The 26,249-nt window shown below is 38.9% G+C and overlaps 1 protein-coding gene across 38 annotated transcripts in view; it reads left to right on the top strand.

Annotated features, from left to right (window-relative positions):
- Window positions 1–26,249, top strand: part of celf2 (cugbp, Elav-like family member 2) — a 140,782-nt gene that overhangs the window by 29,588 nt on the left and 84,945 nt on the right. For 17 of the 38 annotated variants that reach the window (XM_084407793.1, XM_084407787.1, XM_084407789.1 and 14 more), the window contains exon 1: window positions 24,347–24,638. In XM_084407793.1, coding sequence (XP_084263919.1) covers window positions 24,496–24,638 — 143 coding nt within the window. In that variant the 5' untranslated portion in view covers window positions 24,347–24,495. Of the gene's footprint in view, window positions 1–8,508; window positions 8,545–24,346; window positions 24,639–26,249 lie in introns of those variants that run through there. The other 21 variants (XM_084407796.1, XM_084407800.1, XM_084407797.1 and 18 more) reach the window with 5 other exon arrangements.

Genomic DNA, 26,249 nt, shown 5'->3' with positions numbered 1-26,249 from the left:
ACTTGTTGCATTTAGAGGTGAAGACTGAAGCAGGGCTTTACAATGCCAGCATGCCTGAATACAGACCACTGTGGCAGTTAATGAAATCTTGGCATGTCTTCGGACCTCCTCTCCTTTCGTTCCACAGCTCTCCTGTTACACCGCACAGCTGCTCCATTTCAACAGACCCTTATTGCTCAAGTGCTTTATGGATGAATCTTTCCTTACATATCTCTCACGCTAGGAAAAAAATAAATCACAAATTAGATTTCTTTAATATCTCATTTGTTTCTCCTAGACAGCAATGAAAACAAATGGAGACATTGGCTTCCAATATATTTTATTGGGAGAAAATACAACAGTAATCTCACATGTGTCCTATCCTCTAAAACAAGGTTCCCACATTGGGCCTGCAACAGAGGAGCCACATACAACCAATGACAAGATGTTAAATCCTTGATTCAAGCCCATAAATGACCTTGTTCATGCCTTGTAGATTTCTTAAACGATTGGTAGACCATGGCCTAATATACGTAAATACAAACAGAAAAGTTCATTAGGTGACAACAACAAATAAGCTTGCATGGTAGCATCCACCCAAAAAGTTTAGGTATATGCGCTAAATTGTGCAAATTGTATTCTACCTGTTATAAATTGCACTATTTCACTACACATTTCAATTAACGAAAACAAATTTGAATCGGTTTTAGTTCACTATAACACCACTGCTCCTAAAGAATTGTATAAGATACTAAGTTTATACTTCATTTTAAACATAACTGAGGATTTGTGAAATCTCCTGAGCTATGAAAGAGCGAGCTCTGAGCAATACAATTTAGCGAGTGGGTATTGAATGTTAGCGTTGCTGTGTTGGACGCTAGTGCATACATTAGAGAAGAACTAGGACAGTTAATGCAGTGCTAAAACTGTGTGATGCTAACAGCAGCTCCCCAAAGGCTTAGCTTCTTTATAACTACTCTCACACACTTCATCTAGGGCAGACGCTCGAGGCTGCTCAACTCACTGTCATTGATAGTCAGAACAAAGAGGTCAAAACAAAATGTATCACATATGGTGGCTACGTACATATGCTTTGCTTGTTTTTCCACAGCAGCGTAAGAATTGGTATGTTATTCTGCCGGGTCATTATTTGGCAGCGACACTTTTTGGCAGGATCAGTGTTTGGCTGCGGACCAGCCTTCTGCCATCAGGTGATACACTGCTGTGTGTGTGTGTGTGTGTGTGTGAGTGTGTGTGAGAGCCAGAGCATCTAGAACAGCTGCTGGGGCACATCTGTCTACCAAGCAACACACTCAGACACACACACAGTCCTGCACTCAATGGCAAACCCATTTCATAGCATCAAATGCGCTGTTAGGGGCCTTTCACACAGGATGGGTTCTTGTGGTCCATCTGTGCTATATTTTGATTGTTGATCTGGGTAAACATGCACTAGACGGACATCTTAGAAAGTTGTGACGTGCCACGCTGTGTTTCCAGTCTCTTGCGCCATGTATTTAAGATGCCCCTGTCAACTTTCATGTCAAGACTCCTGCATTCTTCTCTATTGCACTGTGTTGTGTCTAGCTGTTTTGAATGCAAGAACACGTCACGTGTATATACTATCCCCTCGCTCTGCTTAAATAAAATCTTAACCTGTAGTTCTACCAGAAAGACTCGGGAGAATTATTTCAACAAATCGTACATTTATTGACAGCTCAGCAAGCTGATAATATACAAAGTCATTTGGCGTAGGCCCCGTCCGTAGTGCATAATCCGAGGGTATCGGATCTGCAGTTCCGGCCTGATGACGAAGGCAGGGGCGCAGCCGACCCCCCGGGAGGTATGGACAGGACCATCCTGGTGGTGGTGGGGAGGATGGGGGTAATCGTCGCTTCAGTATCTGCGAACTCAAACATGTGTAAGTACAGAGCTTTATACAGTGAGCATAAGAATATGATTGGATAGAAGTGAAGGCAATAGGTGACGTAGTAATTGAGTCTTCCCGGCAGAACTTCGAAGAGGGTTGTGCTTTTATTTTAAAAAGCAATCTCATTTACGATTTTCATTTGATAGGTGAAATAGATTAAAATTTCCATAGAGTTAAGTAGCACCAGAATATCATAGAGACTTGGGGATGGGCTCTTTTGACATGGAGACTCTTTGACATAAACAACCACCTAGCAGCCATCCAGAGTACCTGGAAAACGTCCTAGAACACCCAAGGAACCACCTAGAACAGGGGTGCCTCATCCTGTTCCCAGAGCTCTACCGTCCTGCAAAGTTCAGCTCCAACCCTAATCTAACACACTTGAGCCAGCTGAATAAGTTCCTCAGGAACACTTGATGATTACAGACAGGTGTGTAGGATCAGGGTTAAAGCCGATCCCTGCAGGAAAGTAGATCTCCAGGAGCAGGATTGGGCTCCCCTGACCTAGAATCACCCAAGCAACTCAGTTCTATTTCCGGCGAACTCCATGCGGTTGCGCTACTTCCTCGAACGGGACAAAATTCTTTGTCGGGACACTTTGACACGAGTAGACACAATGTCAGAACACTCTAGCAACCACTTAGAAACACTCTAGCAACTGCATAGTAATGCACAACATTTTTTTTAGCAACTACCCAGAGTACCCAATCAACCACCTTAAAAGCTTGCAGCCGCCTACAATACCCTATCATTGCGACAGACACTTTTGCATGGAAAAGCACCTTTAATTTAAATGTCATAATCATAATTAGGTTGGTGTGTGGGTCTGTTCTCTGTCTGTCTCTTTCTCTCTCTGGAGGGGATGAATTGATATTGTAGCCAGTTTCTCATTAGCCATGTGTCCTGGGACAGTTTGACTTTATGTATGCCAGTCTCATAACAGCTGAAACGACTGTTCTGTAGCCACAGTGTGTGTGTGTGTGTGTGTGTGTGTGTTCTTTCTCTTACAGCTCTTTATAAGGTGCACGTCTTCATTTATAAGTGGTACACATACAGCGTTTATGTTTATGGATTTTTAGCAACAGACTTTAATAGCTCATAATGCCTCATAAACTGAGATCTGTGAGGGCTTGTGGGTAATGGAGCTTATGAGAAAGGGAGGGTGCAGTTGATTGATGAATGGTGTTGTCTAATCTGTTGCTTAAGGTTATGTAACCCGCTGTATAATTCCGATGTGTGTTAGATTGATAGGGTCTGGGCTTAGAACAGTAAATTCACCCTTTGAGCAATTCGTGTCAAATGGAGCCTGGCGTTGAACTTCCTAGACAAGTTTGTTGTCTGTCCCCCTTTCTCTCTGTTTCTTGCACTCTCTCAGACAAACTAATAAAATGAGACAGAGGAAAAGGAAAGGGGTTTAGTCACTTGGCAGTGATCGAAGGTGCTGTCTGAAATGTCTAAATCAGAACAACGAAACAGTCGACATTATTACACCAAAACCTTCATAGCGGCTGATGATACTGTAGCTTTCTTTTGTCTGTTTCACGGTTATTGTCATAAATATGTGTAAATTCCTATTTTTACCACCCAAACTGGACCCGTTCCATTCATTTTCAGCCAAGACAAGCTATTCTGGGCTGGAAAAAGCCTTTCAGTCTTGAAGATTTCAGATTTCTCGTTTGGATTGTTGTATGCAACATCTCCTTGTGTTTTGAGTAGGAAATACTGGGAGAACTTTAACAAGAGTTTAAATCTTGTCAGAAGAGATGAGGGTGTCATGGGTCAGTGGCTTCCTTCCTCACAAGAGGTTAAACGTGTCTCTCTTGAGTGCCAGTCACCCAGAAAGAGTATCAGCTTCGGTCTACCTAACTCAAATCAAACAGGCATTGCAACCCGAGGCTCAACTGACCACAAAATACACAGTCCAGAAATGTGTTTAAGCAGTCTTCGTGTTGTGCAGGTTCATTCAGTTTGTTCCAATACAAGATGCCTCGTTCGTTCGTTTAGTTCACGAAAGAGATGTCCCAGTTCATTCAGTTTGTCGACTAAACCTTGGTCATTCATTTAGTTCACAAACCAAGATGTCCACAGTTTGTTCAGTTCGTTCAACACATTATAATAAAACATAATTGAACATTCCGTTCAGTAGGTCAATGAAATACTCATTCACACTCTGCTCTGAAATGGTCTTTCAAAAAAATGAGTCAGTCCATGGAAGTGGACGAGATTTGTTCACGTTACAGATTCGTTCAAAAATGCTGATTCGTTCTAAAATAAAACACCACTGCAAGCGATCGTGTCCTAAACAGCACTAACACTATACAGCAACAAGCAATACAAATGATCTCTTTTTCTTGATCATTGAAATGTGTTTTTTAGTGGTTTATTGGTTTCTATTTTCCTTGCATTATGCTGTGTAGCCCCACCCACTGGCAAATCTCATTGGTCCAAAATTCTTCTCCACATAATTATACATTAAACACCCATATTCTGATTATGTGCTGTCACGCAGTGATAAAGTGACGAGTGGTATATATATAAATGCATTTAAATAAATCAATTATTTAAAACCCCTCCTATTCCAACAAGGACCGAGTTTAGTAACTGCTGTCAGCTCTAGTCTAGTCTAGAGTACTTTAAAACACTCCACCTGTCTAAGCTAGTGCATTATCACTCAAAAACATGATGAATTTCTCAAGCAAGAAAAGCACATACTGCAAAATACACTCTGTTGCACAAGGGCTTTGATAAGAGAGAGGATGTGAGTGTGTTTGTGCGAGAGACAGATAGATAGACGGAGAAGTAAAGCGCGGAATGAGTAAAAGAGACGCCGGCACACAGATGGTGGGCTGTTGGAGAAAAAGAGATAATGATTACAGATGAGAGGAGATGGAAACAGGCACAGTTAGAAAGAAAGAATGATAGATAGAGACAGGGAAGGAGGGGAGATGTTTCATTTCCATCTATACCACCCTCCATTTTTTTTTAATAAGGTAATTTTCTGTTGGAATCTAGCGGCATATTAAAGGAGCAAAGTGTTTTCAGACATGTATTTCAGAATTTAGCTACCGAATTGTAAGGTTTATTTATTTATTTATTTATTTATTTGAAGTAGACGTTCTGCTTGGACCTCTTCGTTTCTGCTGCACACTGCAACAAAATTTGTGTGTTATTAAACCTAGTGAACCTGCTAAGCATTTTAAGGCCTCATAGGCAAAGTTTCGACACGAAAGCTGTCCCAAAAGCTATGCAGCCACATCACGTTGCCTTATAAGATACTTCATCTGAAGGGCAGTATTGTATGTCTTCTAGAATATACTGCGACAACCCCAGTGCCAAATGTATGTACATATAGTTCATTCAATAGGGAAAAATGCCCATAAACTAAAGAGTTTAGCACTGTTAACCAGTAACATTTGTTAAGACCAGCAAACTAGCTTAGGCTAAGCTCTTTAAAAAAATATATATATATACTTTACTGTATAGCTTAGGCTGGTAAAGCTAAGTTTGTGTGTGTACAATACTATATTACCACTTCTGTTGGTGTTGTGCAACACTATCTCACGACCAATTCGTACGAATTCGTACGAATGATAAAAAGTTGGCTAATTCGTACGAATTCGTACGACCTCACTCGTACGAATTTGTACGATTTGTCTAAACCCACGTGATGGGTAGGTCTAGGGGCGGGGTCAGGGGTAGGTCATTCGTATGAATTCATACGAATTGGGCAATTCGTAAAATATGTACGATTTTGCAAAAATTCGTACTAGTGAGGTCGTATGAATTCGTACGAATTAGCCACCTCGTAGAATTTGTACGTTTTCCCGTGAGATCAGGTTGTGTTGTGTGCAGTATGACACATTCCTCTGACATGATCAGCCTTGGTGCTCTGGTGGGTAATGTGTGTTTGAGTCCAGCCTGCAACCTGTTCTGATCACATTTTTTGTGCCTATTCCCAATAATTTCCTGTTACTCTACCCAAAATGCCCCTAAAAATGTCAGTTCAGAGTGGAACTGGAGCTTAAAAAAAACAACATGTATATTCTGTCTTTTCTAAACCCCAATTTCTCACCACCGTTTACATGTTGGAGGGGGAGAAGACTGAAAAAAAAAAAAAAATGTGTGTGTGAGAAAACAGCTGTGTTAAGGCCTTGCAGAATTCAATCTCAGTCAAGCTCAATGCGACGGTATATACGGCAGAAACCGTGGACAGACCTCTCGCTGTGTGGCTCTTTGAAATGGAAAGTAACCTCCAGCCCACCTTTGCTCTGATCACCAGTGCCGGCATATGCTATCCCTCTGCATCCCTCTCATTTGGGCCGGAATAAAGGAATAATTCACCATTAATAAGTGTATAGCTGCCATCCTGTTATTCAACAGCGCTGACGGCAGCTGTTATCAAACAGCGCCCGTTTCACCGGAAGCTTTCAGAATCATGACCGCGCACCTCCTCCCCGTTGTCCACAGGGGACCAATTTATTAACATGCGGTGGGAGGCACGGTCTCTTTCTTCATACACACAGCAGGAGCTCAGCGGTTGGGGAACGGAGGGATACGAAGCAACAACAAAAAAAAGCATAAAAAAGAAAAGAAAAACAATTTGGAGTGGGCTGTTTGGTGCTAAGAAGAGCGCAGAGCTCATTTTGATTACCTGAGCTTGGGTGCCATGTTGAATGAGGGCCAAGATTAGCCATGGTGAATTGGCCGCAATTGATTTGCTCTGTGAGTGCAGCAGTCTGCCTTTTCACGCCAGTTTTGAAATGGTACTGGATGTTGTTTTTTTGTTGTTTTTTTTTCTCGTAAACGCAATTGTAAAGGTCGCACAAAGTGATTGCTGGTTTTTATTCAGTTGATTTATTCCCACAAACAGAAAAGCATGCATGTTGCCACAAACACATACATGGATGAAACTCATATTTTACAAAAAAAAAAAAATCTAAAATAAGACTATATATTTTTATTATTATTATTATTATTATTATTTTTGCATTGTGACTTCATTTTCAGGGAAATTTTACTATTACATTTTTTTATTAATATAATGCATTCCTCCAATATGAAAATCAATTAATTTATGCTGTTTTTACTTTTAAAAATCATTACATTTTACTGTAGCAATTTTTACAGTGAGAATAGAATACTGTAAAAATACAGTAATATAGAAATGAAAATTTACTGAAACAAATGATCTTATATTATATTATATTGTGTTGTATTAATTATATTATATTATATATTGTAATTATTTATTTATTTACTTTCATTCATTCAATATGACTTTTGTGACTTATGACAATTTAGAATTGTACTGTACCCACGTCTTATATTTTGTGGGAAATAAAATAAGAGGATATACTGGATCTGTATACTTCTGTATTACACTAAGTTTACAGTGCAAAACCATTTGCCTCAGTCAGCATAATGTGTAAATTATGATTCATACAGGAACTGGTTGCTAATGAAGTGCTATATTAGCCATTTGTTATTGTCAGTGGGGATGTTTATATATATATATATATATATATATATATATATATATATGTATGTCAGAGAAGTCTGAAAGAGGTGCTCACAATGTACTATTCTTACACTCTCTCTCTTGCTGTCCATTTTTTTCTTCTCCACTTCTCTTGGGCTCAGTGGCTTGTGACGCTCCATATGTCCGTCTGCTTCTCCTCAGAGAGAGAGAGAAAGAGAGAGACAGAGAGAGAGAGAGCGAGAGACATTAATACAGGCACCCTTCGCCTCAAACATTCAGCACTCATGTTTTCCCAAAAGCCGAACACTCTGAAATGACAGGAGAATGGAGGGATGGGAAAGAGACAGAGGGTGTGGATGATTGGACGTGTGAGAGAAAGACGGGGGAGAAGGGGGTGTAGTGTGTGTGTGTGTGTGTGTGTGTGTGTAATGTAGACAGCAGTGAAGTGAATGTTATCGTACAGATGTTGAATGCACCTGCAGCTAAAGCAGTGCATGAGAGCTCCCTGCAGAAATAACCACATAAACTTAAGTACTATCACACACACACACACACATATACATTTTATTCATAAATTGTATTAATTTATTTGTTTGTTTGTTTGTTTGTTTGTCTGTTCGTTCATTTATTGATCGATTTATTTATTTAAATGTTTATATTTATTCATTTGTGTATTTGTTCTATGTTAAATATCTTAAATATTAAAATGTGTTTGTTTTCTTTAAAGAAATCATATTAATTATTAATTATTAATTATTAATTTAAATAGAATGATAAATGGCTAAAATAACCCATTTAGAATTTAGAAACAAACAAACATTTTAATATCATTTTTGTTTATTGTTTAATTCTTTGTTATTTATGTCAATTTAAGCAGAATTGGCCCTGATTTATTACCAGTATCACTAGAGCTCAAACAATAGGGCATGGAACTAACATCACCTTTGATCATGGGTTCGATTACCAGGGGATGCATGAATTGTTAAAATGCAACGTATGTCCCTTTAGATAAAAGTGTCTGCCAAATGTGTAATTGTAACTGCTCATTGCTTACCAAAATGGTTATGTATTTGACTTTCACTGAGCTAATGATTTAATTTTCTCTTTTTTTCTCTCACAGGCAGGACGCAAGTGATCTGACTGGAACTATACAGAGGTAAGACTGTCTCTCTTTCTCTGTCAATTATTTGTATTCAGTTCTGGCTGTTCAATAGTGTGTTGACTGTGATATTGATGTGATGTTTTTTTTTTGTTTGTTTCATACACACAAAGCAGAAATGCTATCCTTTTTTTACTCATATTTTTTTATTTTTTTTACTGAGACCTTGGGTTGGTCGCTGGACAACAAACACAACACTCATACATTATATACCTTCATGACCTTTTCCATGTATGCTCTCAATAATGTTTAATATAACTTCACCATATAATAAAGTGAGCTGCCTACCTAGACCATATTTTAAGGCATCTTAGGTGTACTTCTGACTTTCGTTCCAAAGGTTTGGCTTAAAAAAATGTGTATCCTTCATAGAGAAGGCAATCCCAGAATGCACTGCAATGAGCTCAGTGGGAAAAAAAAATGTCCAAGATGGCGGACGAGCTCAGAGAAATGTTGTTTCATACTGAAAAAGTATCAATATGGTTAAATCTAAATAAAAATGGGCTATTTTGTCCAACATTTGTATACGTTATGAGTTTTTATGTTCATTAGAGTGTCATGCTTTTAGCTTAGCAACATGCTAACTTGCATTTTATTGCTGCCTACCTAGACCGCTTGAATTCAAGTAATTTACGAGGAACCATTTCAAGTTGGATGCTGCCTTTTTATCCAAGATGGCGGACGAATCCATAGAGTTGTCGGCCTTAAATCTATTTATATTTTACGATATACAATAGCAAACAGTTACAATAGGTTAATCTAATTATAAATAAACAGTTTTACCCAATATTTGCCTCTGTTATGTCGATTTATACTAAAGTTTTGTGTTTTTAGCTGAGCAACATGCTAACGTCAAACTTCATTGGATTTAATTGGCTCTTGAGGCGCTCTTTTTTTATAGGGCTGCCTATGTAGTCTGTTCTAAATCAATAATTTATGCGGTTCCATTTCAGTTAGCATGCCCTCTTAGAAGGTAGCTGCCTATGTAGGCAGTAGGGTTTCAGAACAGTGCTAATGACAAGCTCAAACAGCATTCCAGTACCATTCAAGGCCTGATGCATCTGAAGCCAGCGTCCAATGTAAGGACAGCAGCAGACGAGGATGGTTGGATTTTTAGAAAGAAGAAAGAGGAAGCTCAGGCTGTGCCGATTTTAACGTATTTTTTTTTTTCAGAATTTTTTATTACGAGCGGAAAGCAAGATGACAGGGAAAGAGATCGAGAAATATAAGGTGTTCTCAGAGTCGAGGGTGCAGAGTTGAGGCTGGTAAAGATCTGTGACTGAGGGCCATTAAACCCAGCCCCACGGCTATGAGACGACACATCGAAAGAGCGAGAGAGAGAGAGAGAGAGCTGCTGAGAGTTTTTTTGATAAACTGCTGATCCTGAAATAGCTACACCTATTTTTCATCGGGAATTCTGTTAAGAATAAATTGTCACGTCTCATCTGGAGAGGAGCTTTCTTCCTCAGGGCGGCACACTGAAACTCAAAGCCGGTGCCGGAGTTCGGTACCCTCTCTGTCGTTAAACCGATGCACTGTGGGTTACCGCCGGCAACTGGCTGATTGACAGACAGCTTGTGAGTTTTCAAGGGCATTCAGAAAAAGGAAAAAAAATATGTCACCCTCGGAAAATGCTGTGGACGTTACAGTAAAATGAGCGAATATGACATGACAAAATACTAAATTCAAAGGAGATTTTTCTCAAAACTCAACAACTGACTGAAGTAAATATCCATCATAGCATATAAATATCCCTCAGTCCCTCCTAGCATTGTTTCCATATGTTTCAAGTTAATATGCCGTCTACCTCGAATCCATTGCCAAACCCGCTTATCAGTTCCCGCCCACTGTTTGTGTGTTAAAAAAAAAACTAACATAAAATGGGGTTTCCAAAAGAAAAACATGTTTCCCCATCCAAGATCTGTGTTTTCCAGGAACATGATGATGTAATGGATGTGCATATGGGTTTAATTAGCCAAATATTGTTAATCGAATCCCCCAACTTCTCTCTCTTGCACCACACCCAGAATTACCTCAGCATTCATCTGTTCGCCAAAAGTCGTGTGTGTCTGCGTGCTTGCGGTTAAAGTGATTTTCATGCGACTTTATATGCAGATGAAGTGTAAAAGAACACTCTGAAATTCACAAGGATGGCAAAACACCTCTGGAGCGTGAGGAAATGAACTAGAGATATAGAGCAGAGGATATGACAGGGAAGGGAGGAAAGGGGAGTGTTATTTTGGTGTATTAGTAAGAATTATAGGGGGGAAAGTACTTTTGTTTGTGTGTTAATGTAAGTGTACAGGAACATGCTTTATGAAAGTATGCTAATGCAGATGCGAAGGCTTGGGCAAACTCATTCTTGCATTACCGAAGTGGTAACAGGGGCTTGTGCTAAAAAGAAACACAATGACTTAAATTCCCATGGTGCAACGCAAGACAAGTCTCAGGAGACGTGAGGTAGTCTCCATTTGTTCTCAATTTAATCTCATTCCCAAATGATAATTTTGCAATGAATTTTCTCTTATTTTTTTCTCTTGAATTTTTTTAAGTTATTATATTATATTATATTATATTATATTATATTATATTATATTTTATTTTATTTTATTTTATTTTATTTTATTTTATTATATTATATTATATTATAGTATATTATTAATATATTTAATATTATATTTAGATATTTTTAAATACATTGTATATACAATAAAATAAATAATATATATATATATATATATGTATATATATATATATATGTGTATATATATATATATATATATATATATATACACACTATATATGAAATATTGTACTGAAGTATTAAAAAAATATATTTAGATATTGTTAACACTTTGTAATAAAATAAAATATAGAAAAAATATACTGCTGTATATATAGCTATATTTGAAGCATGTTATTTGTTGAATAAAGCTAAATGTTGAATAAAGAATATAAAGTTAAAATCTCTTTAGAGTCAAAAAAAGTTTCATCCTGAAAGTTAAGTATGTTTAGGGCCTTGGTGTCTCTGAACAGAAGAACAGTAGGGTTTAAGGCACCTCCTATGTGCTTTTTCTTTCCTATGGGCTACCATCCGAAATACAGTTGTCAACTTAGATGCAGAGATACTCTAATCTCTCTTTTTATCTTTTTCTTTCAACATCCATCGCATAACAAAGAGAAAAGGAAGTGAACGAACATGTGACTGTGTAATTAGCTCCTGTGTGCAATCACCGATTCCCTCATGCTGAATGACTGACTGCCTCTTAGCTAGCTGCATCAAAACCATTTCTTTTCTCACTCCCTTTTTTTTTTTTTTTCTCGGTACCGGGGGTCTTAACAGCAGTGGGGGAGCCGAGAGGAAGGGGGGGTGGGGTGGGGGCGGAATCGGTTGTCAGCTAATTGCATCTCTCCGTGGCGATTATGTTCTCATAGAGAAAACAACCGATAATTATGGGAGCCGGGATGGCAGCACAAGAGAACGGTTACCGAACCGTCATGGCGGCCCGTGTGGGACCCGGCCTCATTATCACCACAGAGACTGACCCGCCCCCTTCACCCCAGCAACCGCTCTAATTACCATCCAAGCAGACCTGTCAATCAACACTATTTATAATCCAACTCTGAGAGAGGAATAGGAAAAGAGGGAGAGAAAGAAAGAAACATGAAAAAATAGTCCCTGGATATCGCAAGTATAAACCTTCAAGGTTTATTACAAGTATTCAGGTTTGTCCCTTGTATAGATTGATGTATTTTGTAAATCTGAATGGGCCTGTTTTCTCTCTTGTCCTCTTTTTTTTTTTTTTTTTCTGTAGACTGATTATTAGGCCTTTCATAAGAACCATTCAAAATGATCACATTGAGACAGATCACTGAAAAGAAATAGTACTGTGGGACTATAGACTTTGGTCAGGCCAGATGCCGTATTCAATTTGACGTCTGGGAAAATAGATAGACGCACTGTTCTTTCAACATCAATATCGACCGTTCAGCTGAGAAAACGTTGCAAATATGTCCTTCCAAGAAAATATTCAAGTGGACCAAAAACCTTTTACACAAACCAAAAACACATTAACACATAAAACTTGAATGGAAAAGTCAAAAGCATCTTTCTTATTTGCGTCACCCTGATGATGGCACATATTCTATGTGTTTTCTCTTTGCACATCTGCAAAGCATAGCTCTAACATTTCCAGTGTGATGTTCAAATCACATTCAGTCAATTTATTTTGCCTTTACGATTTAGAATGCACATGAAATGACTCCTTTTAAGATGTGAATTTGATGAAATCAAAGTTGTAAATTCTGATTAGGTTCTGTAAATATTGTGTAAATCTAAATACAAAGTTAATACTCTTTTGATTGTAGTTGTACAGTATGTTTAAGGTATTTAAAAATACATCATTCAAAATTAAAAAGCTGTTGATATCAAAATAATGTTGATTATAAGTGAATAACCTAATGTAGCCTGGCTAACGTCACAGAACGGTAGTTTGGTCTGGGAACCACATGTTCATTTTCTCGTATTTGAGGCGTGGTTTACGAATGCCCAGAGCCGTTTATTGGGCGTAGGCTACGAATGTCTATCAAATGCGGCCACTGTAAAAAGTGAACAGTTGGATCAACTTAAAAAAATTACTTCAATTGGTAACACCTAAAGAAATTAAGTTTTCTCAACTTAAATTATCACGTTTTTCACAATAAAACGTGATAATTTAAGTTGAGAAAACTTAATTTCTTTAGGTGTTACCAATTGAAGTAATTTTTTAAGTTGATCCAACTGTTCACTTTTACTAGCTCATAGCCAATCGTTTCAATTATACCAGATGACGTATGTAGAGCGACAGAAATTCGACGAGGAAGAAGACGATGGGTCAAAGATTTATGTGTACACGATGGCGTTCAGCGACTAAACTACTTAGAACACTATCTAAGGCTGCATCGAAAGGTAACTTCGCGTCTGCTGCCATGTTGGATCCATAGATATAAACAAACTACTTCGGTGTGTCGCATAGACGTCGTCATCGTCTTGCTGCTCCCTCCCCGTTCTGTGATTGGTTCCCTTTTTGAGGGGAAAATCTGGTCCATGGTGTCCAGGCTGCCTAGCAGCGTGAATAAAATCACGCTGCGCGCAAGGCAGCATGGGGAAACCCAGGCTAAACCTAATGAGTAATGCTAGAACATTCAATATATCAGCTTATTTGTACATTTTTAGATTTGTGATCAACAGAACTAGCTGTGGTTCCGAATATATAATTACAAATTTGCATAAACATACAACTTGATTATAAGGTTGCAAATTCTGAATATAATGTGTAAATCTGGATAGTTAATCTTGATTATGTTATCAATTCTGAATATACTCTGTAAATTTAAATGTATAGTTTTAAATCGTAAATTATATATATATTTTTTTAATTATACATACGAGTATGAAGATGTAAATACTGAATATTGCTGCAAATACCGGTACACACCAATCCTATGAAATCAATTACATGAATTGCTAAGCCATACTGTTTCTCGACTTCTCTCTTCATAACCATACTCGTTTCACAATAGCCGGCTAGTGTTTGTTTCCATTGAACAGAACATCATTTGCAGGCTTCTGAATGAGCCACCCGAGGTGAGGCCTTGTGAAAGGTTCGTTAGGCAGCCCTCTGAACGAGCTGCGCCACAGGACCCCATCTCCGTCTTTAGGGGGAGGCACCTGGACCTGCTCCACGGTGAGGCCTCGTGTAGGCTGAGTGATATGAGGCGTGAGACCTTGGAGTGCTGCCCTACTGTTACTCACAATCCTAATACCTCACAGATGTTCTGGATCGAGAAACAGCTGTCTAACATTACGTACGCGCACAAAAACGCTAGCGGCCCCCAACAGCCGGTGGAACATTTCACAAAGCCTCCCGTACACAATGTAAATTTACAAACATAAAACGGGAAATCCAAAAACACCACGTCCCACCTACAATGTGAGGATCCTGTCGTAAGCCGGTAATACATTAGCATAATGCGTTTAAACAAACGCCATGCCACATCACTAATACCCTCACGGTGGAATAGCCTCATATTTTTGCTTATGTTTGTGCGTTTCACTAAAATATTTGCATTTGTTGTTCATCTAGCCCAGTTCATACACTTTGCTGGAATAAACGAGAGCCTCTAAACAGAAACACCATAAAAGAGTCTGAATGCTCTGCTTAATTACACATTCGCACACAAAGTCCCGTCCCTCATCCCTGATTGGGGTATTGTCTCCCGATTTTTCTCCTCTAACGACCGTTGGGCCCCCCCACGCTCTGAATATTCATGAGAGGAAGTGTCTCACTAGATGGCAGTGCAGCGCAGCGTGGCCATGCTAATGAGCTCACGGGGGATTAATATTTATGAGATCTGGGAGGAGGATACTGCCAATGTGACTTGTGTAATGCGAATGTGTATGCGTACAGTGACTCAGACCTTAATATCTAAATCAGTTAGACAGCACAGAGTGGCCTGTCACGTACACAGACTTAAAGAAGAAAAGAGACTGCTATTTCAACTGCTTTGAGAATATTTGTAGAGAAAATGTTTATAATATCTCAAAATCTAAAACTACTCTGACATTTGGATTTTCTAATTGCTAGTAAATTTTACACATAATTATAAAGAAACCACACAAAAAAACAAAAGTAGAAAGAACTTTTTCAGTTGAAATTGTATATTCTTTGTTTTATTTACAATTTCGAAAAGGATTTTGGTAACACTTTACAATAAGTTTCATTAGTTAACATTACCTTAGTTTAACATGAACTAAGAAAGAACACTACTTCTTTAGCATTTATTAATCTTAGTTCATATTAATTTCAATAAAATCAAAGGTTGTATTTGTATTTGAACAGCTGTATTTTTATTAACTAACATTAACAAAGATGAATAAATACTGTAACAAATGTATCGCTCATCGTCATATTAGTTAATACATTAACTAATGTTAACTAATGAACCTTATTGTTAAGTGTTACCAAGATTTTTTACAGTTTACATTTGTTTTGTTTTGTAGACTTCCGGTTTCGCAATTTGAATCCCATTTATGTTATTTACTGTTTTTCAATTAACAAAAAAAAATTAAATGTAGTTTTTGTTTGCGATAAAATGGTCAGTTACAATCGTCACTAGGCATGCCACCAATGACACTATTCATGCATCATGTCTGAATTACAAGCTCGAATGAGACTAGAGAACTATGTGATTTTGGAATTACGTGAAATATTGAATTTTAATTCCCTTAACTACATTTTGAGTTTGATATTAAACTAATATTAAATAAGCTTTAACACCAGTTGTGGTGTCATGACCTGTGGCATTCATGACTCATTGTAGTAATTGCTGTAGAGTGGGGGTTATGTGTGTGTGTGCCCATGTTACATAAGATTTTACTGGAAGAGAAGAGGATGTGGTGTCACAATGAGTGTGTGTGCAGTGCACTAGCATTGCCGATGGAAGAAGTCTCTCACTCGGCTTCTCTCTCTGTCGTCCTATCTAGAAAATCACACACACAGACACACATACGCACAGTCCATACAGGTCCATCAATCGTCAAACACCTCTATTGGGTTTGACCAGTTACTGACTAAGCCATTAACCTCTTTCAGACACACACACACACATAGGATATACAGTATGTACACATTATCAAAATACACACACACATATGGTTTAAATGTATTCTGGGTGGTTGATCTCAAAAATAGAGCAGAATATAGCAGGATTTGAACTATTTTAGTTCAGCCCAGACACACACACACACACACAGGACAGATGAACTAGTCCAGACATGAGTGTCAGGTTGACAGCCTCATACCCAGAGGAATGCTTCCTTCAAGCTGAAGAGAGAGAATCGCTCATTTGTTTATAAGGTATGGGTGAAAGAAAAGAAAATTCCCCTTAGGGTTGAGCCTATGGCCTCCGTCATCTTTGTCATGTATGTGTGCACGCGTGTGTGGAGATGAGTTTGACAGTTGTCAGAAAAACTTGTTGACCAATTGAAAATACTTTTCGACCTTTAACATTAGACACACATGCAAAGCACGTCCACCATGTAAACTTCCACCTCAGTTCACCCATTCAGGGAAATTAAGCCGCAGGAATAAAGAAATATTCACAATTTAGGCTCACTGGGCATTTCATTCCTGAACTACAGCAATACATATAGAAACCATTATAACCAACATTGCCAGATTCATATTCATCAGGTTTGGAATCCTTTTAGCCACTCACTGGACATTTCACTGGACAAAGTGTTGAGAAACGTGCATGAAGCAACAGAAATTTGCAGACATTTTCCCAATGAGCCTGGGTTGAGTATTATGATTATAATGTCATAAACATGAGCTCATTAACAAATGACCGCCCACATTTACATAGCAATTACTACTTAGTATTCCGCAAAGTAGCCTAGCCTAATGAACGTCAGTGAACTATGCTGATACGTGGAGGTTCACAGAACCCCTAAAGGGATGTGGTGAAGATTTTTTTATTTATTTATGTTTCAATGCCTTTGCCTTCTCTTGCTGAACTTTTACGTTCCTCCAAGAAACTGTGTGTTGACCCAAAAGACTTTGGAATAGTTTTGTGAGAGGACGCAAATGTTTTGCTAGTGAGAGTAAATGTCTTGCGAGACGTTTCTCGTGAAACGCAATACTTGACACTGTTGTTGAGATGAATGGGAATGCTAACAGCTAGCTTTCCCCATATATGATCGAGCTCCTTAATTCAAGTAGCTACTATAGCGGTAAATTACAGTTTATAACTAACATTAACTAGCTAGCTTAGCAAGATTCTCTTCAAACTGTTGCTGTATCATGACAGTAGCTGACCTGAAAACGAAAACTGTTGATGCTAATGCTAGCTATAGCACTTCTTGTTGCAAAACCGAGAATACAGTGAGAATGCAATGACGTGAGATTGATCTTGCTTAGCTTGAAAGGTTTGCGTTCATGTAATTATGTATAGAAAGTGGAAATGGTGATTATGTCTGTGACTAGCATTATTAAAGTGGACTTCAGGGAATAAAATGCTGTAAATCAAATAAATAAATGAATAAAAGTGAAGAATTTCGCCCGTTTAATATTTATTGTCATTGTTTTGTGATTATTCATCGGCGTGACATTGAAGATGATATTTCATAGCAAAAATTCCGCTGTTGACAGCTTTTCACATAGAAAGGGAAATATTTAGATTATTTTGATGCTGCTCAATAGCCAAAAATACCCAGGAAGAAAAAAGAAAGAGTTGTGTTTTCTGTCTCTCTCTCATTAACATCCTAATGAACAGATACTCTACCTCTTCTGTTTTTCTGTCATTCTTTGAGAGAGCGCGCTGGCTTTGAAGTGTCTACACAGACAAATCCGCATCCAAAAGCACAATAGTCCTTATTTCAATTTGGAAGCACACACAAACACGTACACACACTTACACAAACACACACACACACACACACGTACAGAGTTCAGTCAAGAGCAAATATGGACCTGAATACAATAACAATGTAGAAGAAGAAAAATCATCTATCCAAGCAAAACATTTTCCATATAAATAGTGGGGGAAAATGGCTTTTGCTGTGTGTATGTGTGTTGAGGAAATAATTGAGGAGACAGAACTCCAGAATCAGGCCTCTAATGGAAGGTGACAAATTAATTTCTGTCTGCTAATAGCTCAAAATAGAACATGCCCGACTGGCTGTCTTATTCTAGGTGCCGCTTGGAAGTTCAAGCACGTGTGCATGTGTGAGAGGGAGGACAAGGAGAAAAAAATCCTCACTGGTGCAGCTCAAACTGTGTGTGTATGAGCTTTGTGATTAGATGAACATCTATGGGTTAACCATTCTAAAAGTACCAGTTTTTGGCTTGGGTTTTATTTTATTTTATTTGGTTGTTTCATTGTGTCTCACTGTGTGCCATGCATTAAAACATAAGTTAAAAGAACATCGAAGTTTGAAAGTGCATTGAGCATTGACACCTTCAAAACCTCTTCTAAGAAAGAAAGAAGATGCTCTATGTGAATAACTTAAATTTCTCTGATCATATCAGTGGCTCCAGTGGTAAGAATATCCCTTATTCTGAAATGAATTTATTAAATGCATTAATTTTTTATCACATTATATTTGCTACAATTAATAACACTAAATTACCTATGTTTTCATATGAATATTTTTGTCTTGCCTCTACTATATGTCTACAAGACACAAACCAACTTTCAAAGATTAACAAGCTCTTTAGTTTCTTATGATCTCCTTCCTTCTCCTTACACACACACACACACACAGTTCCTGCCAAACCTTTGATCTACCGGCAACAGGATCATGAATAGTCACGCTGACATTAGCACTCATTGAACGCTTCACTCTAACTGCCATTCATGGATTGTGCCTTTGTGTCTTTAATCTCTGTTGATTGGTCGTCTTCGAATTAAGGCACTGTTTGTATTTGATTGGCCATAATAACATTGTCGCTGGAACAATGCAGGAGATCTATCTCATCTCATCCCCGTAATAGGGTTATCCGAAAGCCAAAAACTTACGAACAGTTTTCTGCTGCGCTTTCATGTGGTCCTGCCGTGTTTTAAAGATAAGATTAATTCTTCATATCAGCAATCTGATTGTGGACGCGTGTATCTCATGCATGTTTTATAGCAGCTCTTTCTTCTGCTGCGTCAAACCTTTTCTTTAAAAAAAAAAAATCTAAATTATTCATCTGTGTTTTGGTGCATTCCTCCTGCAGAACGAGAGACAGAAAGAGAGAATGAATTGAGGGTCTTCCTTTTTTCTGAGGTTCCCACGTGGACTGCATTCTGATAGAGACATGAGGTTTTTGGACCTGAGAGAGAGACAAAACAAGGTAAAATAATCCGAGAGTGCTGGTCAAAGAGAGCCAAGTGCGGTTTTGGATAGGTGAAATGGCACAGCGCTGGCATCACATAATCCTTATTTTATTAATGTTAGCTCAAGAACTCTCATGTTCAGACAAAACACCTTAGGTTTATCTCTCGTTGTCCCTCTCTCCACTCGCTGGGATATTCCTTTGATATGCCATCTTTTTTAAGGCTAGATAACATTTATTAATAAAGACAGAACCTCTGTGAATTGCATCAGGCCTGACCTTAAAGAAACTTAAAGAAACACGCACACAAACTTGCAAAGTCTCACTTTTAATGGTGCCACAGATGACTTTGCAGCCATTGTGCTTGTCATGCGCAACACATCAAAATTGCATCTTTTAGCTCTCCTCAATGAGGAAATTATTTGCTTTAGTCTTAATCTGAGTTAGGTTTGAGCTTTAAGATAATTTTCAGGTAAAATTACTCTGTTAAGGTCCTGATCACCCTGTTAGGGGGTTATTATATTATTATATCACCCTTTATGTAGCTTGTAACTTTCCATTGAACAGTATTGAGAGAGCTTATTTTGGCCAAAAATTGTCCACTTAGATGGAATGAGACTGTCTGATTGACATTTAAAGTGACAAATCCAATTTATGCTTATTACACTATTATTACACTATTATTATCATGTAATAGTAGACTTAATGACTTAAAATGGTGCTTTGGTCAGTGAACATACTGCGAGTGAGGCTAAGACTAAGTTAAAATGGATCTCGTGCCATTGTGTCATTGAAAAAATGTCCTGTCTTTTTAATATCATACTTATCAATAACTGGCGACGAGCCTAGTTGTTAAAAACACATCCGAAACCCCCTTGTGTTCTGTTAAAACTCTTTTTGAACTCGAGTATGTGTCCTGTGTGCCCGCTAAGACTGTATTTGGAAGCTCCCGAGGGGACAATAAACCCAGTTTCAGGACTGTTTTGAGATGAAATACCCAAAAGTCCAGCCTAGTAACTAGTCGCAACATAGACAGCCATTCAAGATGGGTTGTCATGGCTAGGAGTGATTGGACATTGACCTTTTAATCACCGTTATAGACAAGACAATTAGGCAAATAAGAGAAGAAAAATGAAAAACACTCTATTGAATATTGCAGGGAAGCACAGAGGGAGAGAAAGCAGGAAGATACTCTAACTAGGTCATTTCATTAAACTGTAAATGCAATACAACGACTTGACAGAGAACGTTATGTTTGTGCGATGGACTGTACATGATTTTATAATCGGCCTGCTTTGGCTTTGAGTGTGTGTGTCTGCACACATTGTCCCAGGGCACTGTCTATACATGCAGAGATCTCTCTCACCCTCCACCACTCTTTCTCTGTATTTTTTTTTTTTTTTTGTCTTGTCTTGTCTCGTCACCTCTCTTTCCTTTTTTTGCCTACTCACATCTTGCCACTTCTCTTTTCTCACAGTATCTTATTGTGTACTCATCTTTTTACTTTCTCATCATTTCATTTTGTCTCATCTCGTCTTTTCTCTTCGTATTTGATCTCGTCTTGTCTTATTTAATCATCTCTTCTCTATTCTTTTCTCTTCTTGTCACATCTCATTTGTTCTTATTTTGTCTCACCCTGTCTCATCTCTGCTCTATTCTTTTTTCTTCTTGTCTCATCTAACCTCAACTCATCCATTTTCTCATTTTGTCTCACCTTGTCTCATCTCTTCGTTTTACTTCTCTTATTTAATTGTATCTCATTGTTTCTTCTCTTCTCATTTTATCTCGTCTTGTCTCATCTCTTGTCATCTCTTCTCTATTCTTTTTTCTGTTGCCTTATTTTATCTGTTCTTTTCTCAATTTATTTCATCTTGTCTCATCTTTCTAATCTAATTTTAACTTATTCTTTTTCTAATTTCGTCTCTTTGCTTCGCTTCTCGTTACTTCCCTTATATTGGACTAATCACTCATAATGGGCCCTATGGACTCAACCAATTGTGTGTGATCAGGCATCATCCTCAGACGCAGCTAATCAAATACCATTGCCAGAGATCATATGAAACCAGTGATCATGCCTGGCATATATTTTGTCTTTGGCTGTCAGTAGCAGCTCGACTTCAACCCTCACGCAGACAGACGTAGAGTTTCATGTTGCAAAACAAATGCCAAAAAATACCCCCCCGCGAGTTGCAGTGAAAAACAGTGTGAACTAGAATTGATCGGTAATACATTTGGCATTTTCATCTAGCCGTTAAGTTCCCTGCCCACATCTGACTATATGCCTGCCACTCAGAAACACTCGCTGCTGGACAACCATTACATTTACAGTGACTAGCACATGTGAGACTGGCAGAGGGGCTGACGGTAGAGAAACACAGAAAGAGAGAAAGAAAAGGAGGTGGCAGATGGAGCAGAGAGACATTTGGAACTGGTTGTTTTACGCCTCTAACCAATTTTATTTGCATGACATCTGTAATTGAAATCAGTATGGTCACTATAATGCAGATCAGCGTTGAAGGAAACCTCTTTTTTGAAGTGATGGGATCTGCAACTATTGCAGGTACAGTTATAGGACATTAACGGGGCACCTCAGGACCGCAGGTGTTTGGTAAACAAATTACTTTGCCAATTATTGCAAGTGTTATGAATGATCGTAGCCAATTGTGCAAGGTGCAACACAAAATTTTGTCCTTTAATGAATCGGTGCCCTTGATCCTCTGATGTGTTTTTCTCGTGATTAAACATTCATAAGCCGTAATAAACACAATGCATTTTTAAACAGGCGTATCTGGAAGACATTTGGAAGAGGGAGAGAGAGTGAGAAACTTGAGAAAGGAGGAGACATTTAAAGAGAGAAGAGGTAAATATGTTTTTCTGGAATGGAGAGAATGAGAGCGAGATGGAGGGGTAGGAACAGATGGTGAAAAGAAAGAGCAATGACAAGAGGTTATTTTCAGATGAGTGTGACTATTTAACAAAATGTTCCTATTGGGAGGACAAATGGGCTTCTTAGAATTGCACATACAACACACACTCAGAACCCTCGTTTAAACTAATCCACGTCCCTGGTGATTTTCTGCTTTCCCACCGCAGGACTAATTTATCAAAACAATGGTCCTCAAAAAGCCTGTAGTGTTGTCTCTGAGAGGAAGAAGAAAAAAAACAGCATGAGTAGCAATGATGTATACCCTAACCTGGAAGCATGCCTCAAAACTTGGCACGCTAAACAGTGAAACCGCTCAGACCAAGTGAAGACAAGTTCAGTTTATATAACCCTTTTACGATTTTAACACAGTACCCATTATTTTCTTACCGTGGTGATTTTCTGTTAAAAGACAACTTTGCTGTTTTCCAACCAACTTTGTGTTGTTACAATTGTATTCTTGAAAGTGTATTCTTTCTCCACATTACCTGGGCCCTGTTTTTTGCGTCATCTGGCTGACATTTGCTGACAAATAAACTGCTATATTTAGGTACCATATTGAAAGAGTACAAATTGTCTATTTATATACTACTAACATTGTAACAAGACAAAGCTGGTTAAACATCGTCAAAGTTATCCTTTGACTCTTAAACGCATACCTCAGGTCTTTAGTGATGTGGGACGTCATTCACTACCCTTACCTTCTTAGTATTCCGAAATCAATTTATTATAAACAATATAACAAGATTTTATTTATTTTTTTACAAAAGAATGGCTATTTTCCCATTCATTTATGATTTACTAACGACTAACGTGCCGAGGTGTGAGTATGTTTTTTCCTGCACAACAATAATCTAATCTTTGATGATTGAATAAGTGCAATTCATGTGTCAATGTCTGATATCAATGATGAAGTGATGTTTCACTCATAGTTACTGCAGGCAGAAAACAAAAGAATAGGAAGTATCATCAGCAAAACTTGAAATGGTTCAGTGATTCACTGCAGAGCAACGCAATCAAAAATTAGTGTCACTGTCACTTGATGGTGGATCTGTCAAGAAGCTGTCAGTGATTAAAATGTTGATTTTGAGTATTTTGTAAATTATAGTTTTAAGAATATGTTTGAGATGGCAAATATGAGCCAGATGCTGAATGTGCTGGGAAATGAGCTCTAACGAGGACAGTGATGATGGTATAAAACATCTGCTCAAACTGAACCCTTCCTAGCTCCAAAAGGTAACAAAATATGCTTTGTTTTATTCTTCTGTAATTGTTACTCTAATATCAGGAGAGTTTTACATTATCACGACAGGTAGGTCCATCCGTGTTAGATACAGATCCAGGACCTTAAAAAACAGAATATGCAATACTGATTGGTGAAACATTTATGCATTTAAGGGTTAAGCCAGTGTGTCTCAATTCTAGTCCTGGAAACCCACCTCCCAGAAGATGTCTCACTTATTAAAACACCTGATTCAACTCATCAGCTTGTAGTGCGTTAAATAGAGAGACATTTAAAACATTCTGGGAAGAGGGTCCTGAGGACTGAAGTTGAGAGACACCGCTTTAAGCGAATCACTCTTTATGCACACTCGTTTATTTCACTTAGCTTTCGGTTCTTCACCATTGATATATAAAGAAGACCCTATTTTAACGTGCTTGGAGTCATTCACAGAAGGCACATTCTTGCATCCGATCTCTGCAACTTTTCCTTTTTGCCTATGTTGACAAATAAAATTAGGACAAAGGTGAATGCTCTTGAGATAGATGAAATTGTAGTACCAAATATAGAGTTTTGGCTTTTTCTAATTGTTTAAACAGCACTTCTTTAGTTGTTATTCTCATATGGATACAAGATACGAGCTGTCCTCTGGGGTGTTGGGCATCCTGGACAACAGCAGGCTTCCCAATGCTAGCCAGCACCAGGCTAACAGCACTAGCTGTGGCCCAAAAACAACATGAGCTGTCAGAAAGGGTTATCACAGCCCAGTGAATCGGGAGGAGGGGAGGGACAAGAGGAAGGAGGAGGGAGCCAGTGAGGGTGGATGGGTGGGAGTGTTACTGCGAGACAGAGAGAGAGAGAGAGAGAGGATTCAGATGCCAGAGAAAGGGCCAGCGTACACCCGCCACAACTGAAAGCACAAGGATCGTGTGCGTGTGTAGTGCATGCTTGCATTCGGAGTAACGGCGATGTTGGAGCACTCGTCTGAGCTGGGCTTTGTGCCGAGTGTGTGTGTGGACAGCATGCGATACCCATCTACCGCGAACAGCGCTGTCTCCATGAGGAGCACAGAAGAACTGCTGCTGAGGTAACGCTGTCCCTGGACAGAACACAAAGACATACATGCACACACACACACACACACACACACAGATCAGGGTATCTCCGAAAGGTTTTCCGTTCATAGCTGCAGGCATGCGGAGAGCCATTTCAGGAATGTTTGGTTGAGGGAAGCCTGCGGTTTTGTTGGCTTGGTTCGTTTGACATGCCGATTGTAGGCCGTTTGAGCTGTGCTTGCATGCAGTTGTGTTTTCGTAAAATTGCGGGACCCTGCTGTGCTGTACCGTCGGCACTCGTCTTGCCAACCGTAAAAATGCACAGCTTGCAATGTTCCCCTCTCTTGTTTCTCATCCCCTACGGTTCGTTTGGAGCCTCTTTAAAAACTGAAGAGTTGATACAGCTATAGATAAGTGTTGAAAGATGCGTGTACGTGCACACAGGATAATGCGCGTGTGTGCAAGCGAAACAGTGTGACAGAAAGAGAAATCAAATGTATTATAATAAAATTGTGCATGCAAATCATTGTCCTCCCTTATTGCACTTATTGCGGTCGCGATTCCGTACAAGCGTTCTTAATCCGTAATAATTCACCTTAGTATATACGCGTACATTTAAGTGCGCAAACATACTTGCGAAGACCTAAATTCTGAGTTTGTTTGGATGTAATAATCGCATTAAACAAAGAGAGGGATGAGCAGGAGGGGTTAAGCCCCGTCCCGCCACTAGAAAGATGTCTGCTTTTGTTTGCACGCCTCTCTGACGATTGGATTTAAAAGGGTGGGGGGGTCTGGAGAGGGATGGAGGGGAGCATTCGGTGGAGAGATGCAAGGAGGGTAGCGCTGAAAGCATTCTCAACAATGGGACGCCCCAACAATGAGGCTGTCACTCACTTTGTGGCTTGCTTTCTACCTCTCTTCTCATCTCTGTCTCTGGCCATTTTTTAAAACTGGAGAAGGGTGCTAATCGGGCCGTGTCGGGTTGGTTTTTATGCCAGGGTTATGGGCAGTTAATAACGCGGGCTTTTAATGTGCGGAGTGTAATGGGGTGTGAGGGCATTAGTTGGGCCAGAGAGGCGGCCATGTTGGTTTAAAGAGTAGATTTATGGCCTTTTACTCATTCATTGTACTTGTGCTCAATGGCTTTTAAAATAGCCCCCAAGGAACATGAATCTCTCCAATGACTGCGGTCAGGTCTTCTTGTAACACACACACATACCTTGGCTATAACTCAACCTCCTCCAATAAAGAAATGTCAAATGTAAGCGTGCCATAACCATCACACACAAGCATGCTCAGACAAATACGACCAAATATTAACAAATGTACCCCAACGCGACTGGGACTGAGCCTATGGACTTGAGAACGTTTATCGTTATTTGATGCAAAAATTATTTATGGAGCTACACGAAGGGCCACATTCAAAGGGAAAACCATACATGCTGGGACTGTAAAAGAATCTATTGCGTGTGCCTCTGGCGGTTGATGTAATGTTTCGTTCGCTGAGGACTCACATCGATTTATGCCGCTGAGTTTCAACTTCAATCCGTATGATGCCGAATGTACTGTAATGATGTCTAGAAATTCAATGACTTTATTTACTATTGAAAGTAAGGTGTAATATAACCGATTTTGAACATATC

This window comes from Rutilus rutilus (assembly GCF_951802725.1).
Source record: "Rutilus rutilus genome assembly, chromosome: 4".
NCBI classification, from domain to species: domain Eukaryota; kingdom Metazoa; phylum Chordata; class Actinopteri; order Cypriniformes; family Leuciscidae; genus Rutilus; species Rutilus rutilus.
The sequence above is the reverse complement of the archived record's forward strand: the minus strand, read 5'-3'. Positions and strand labels throughout refer to the sequence as shown.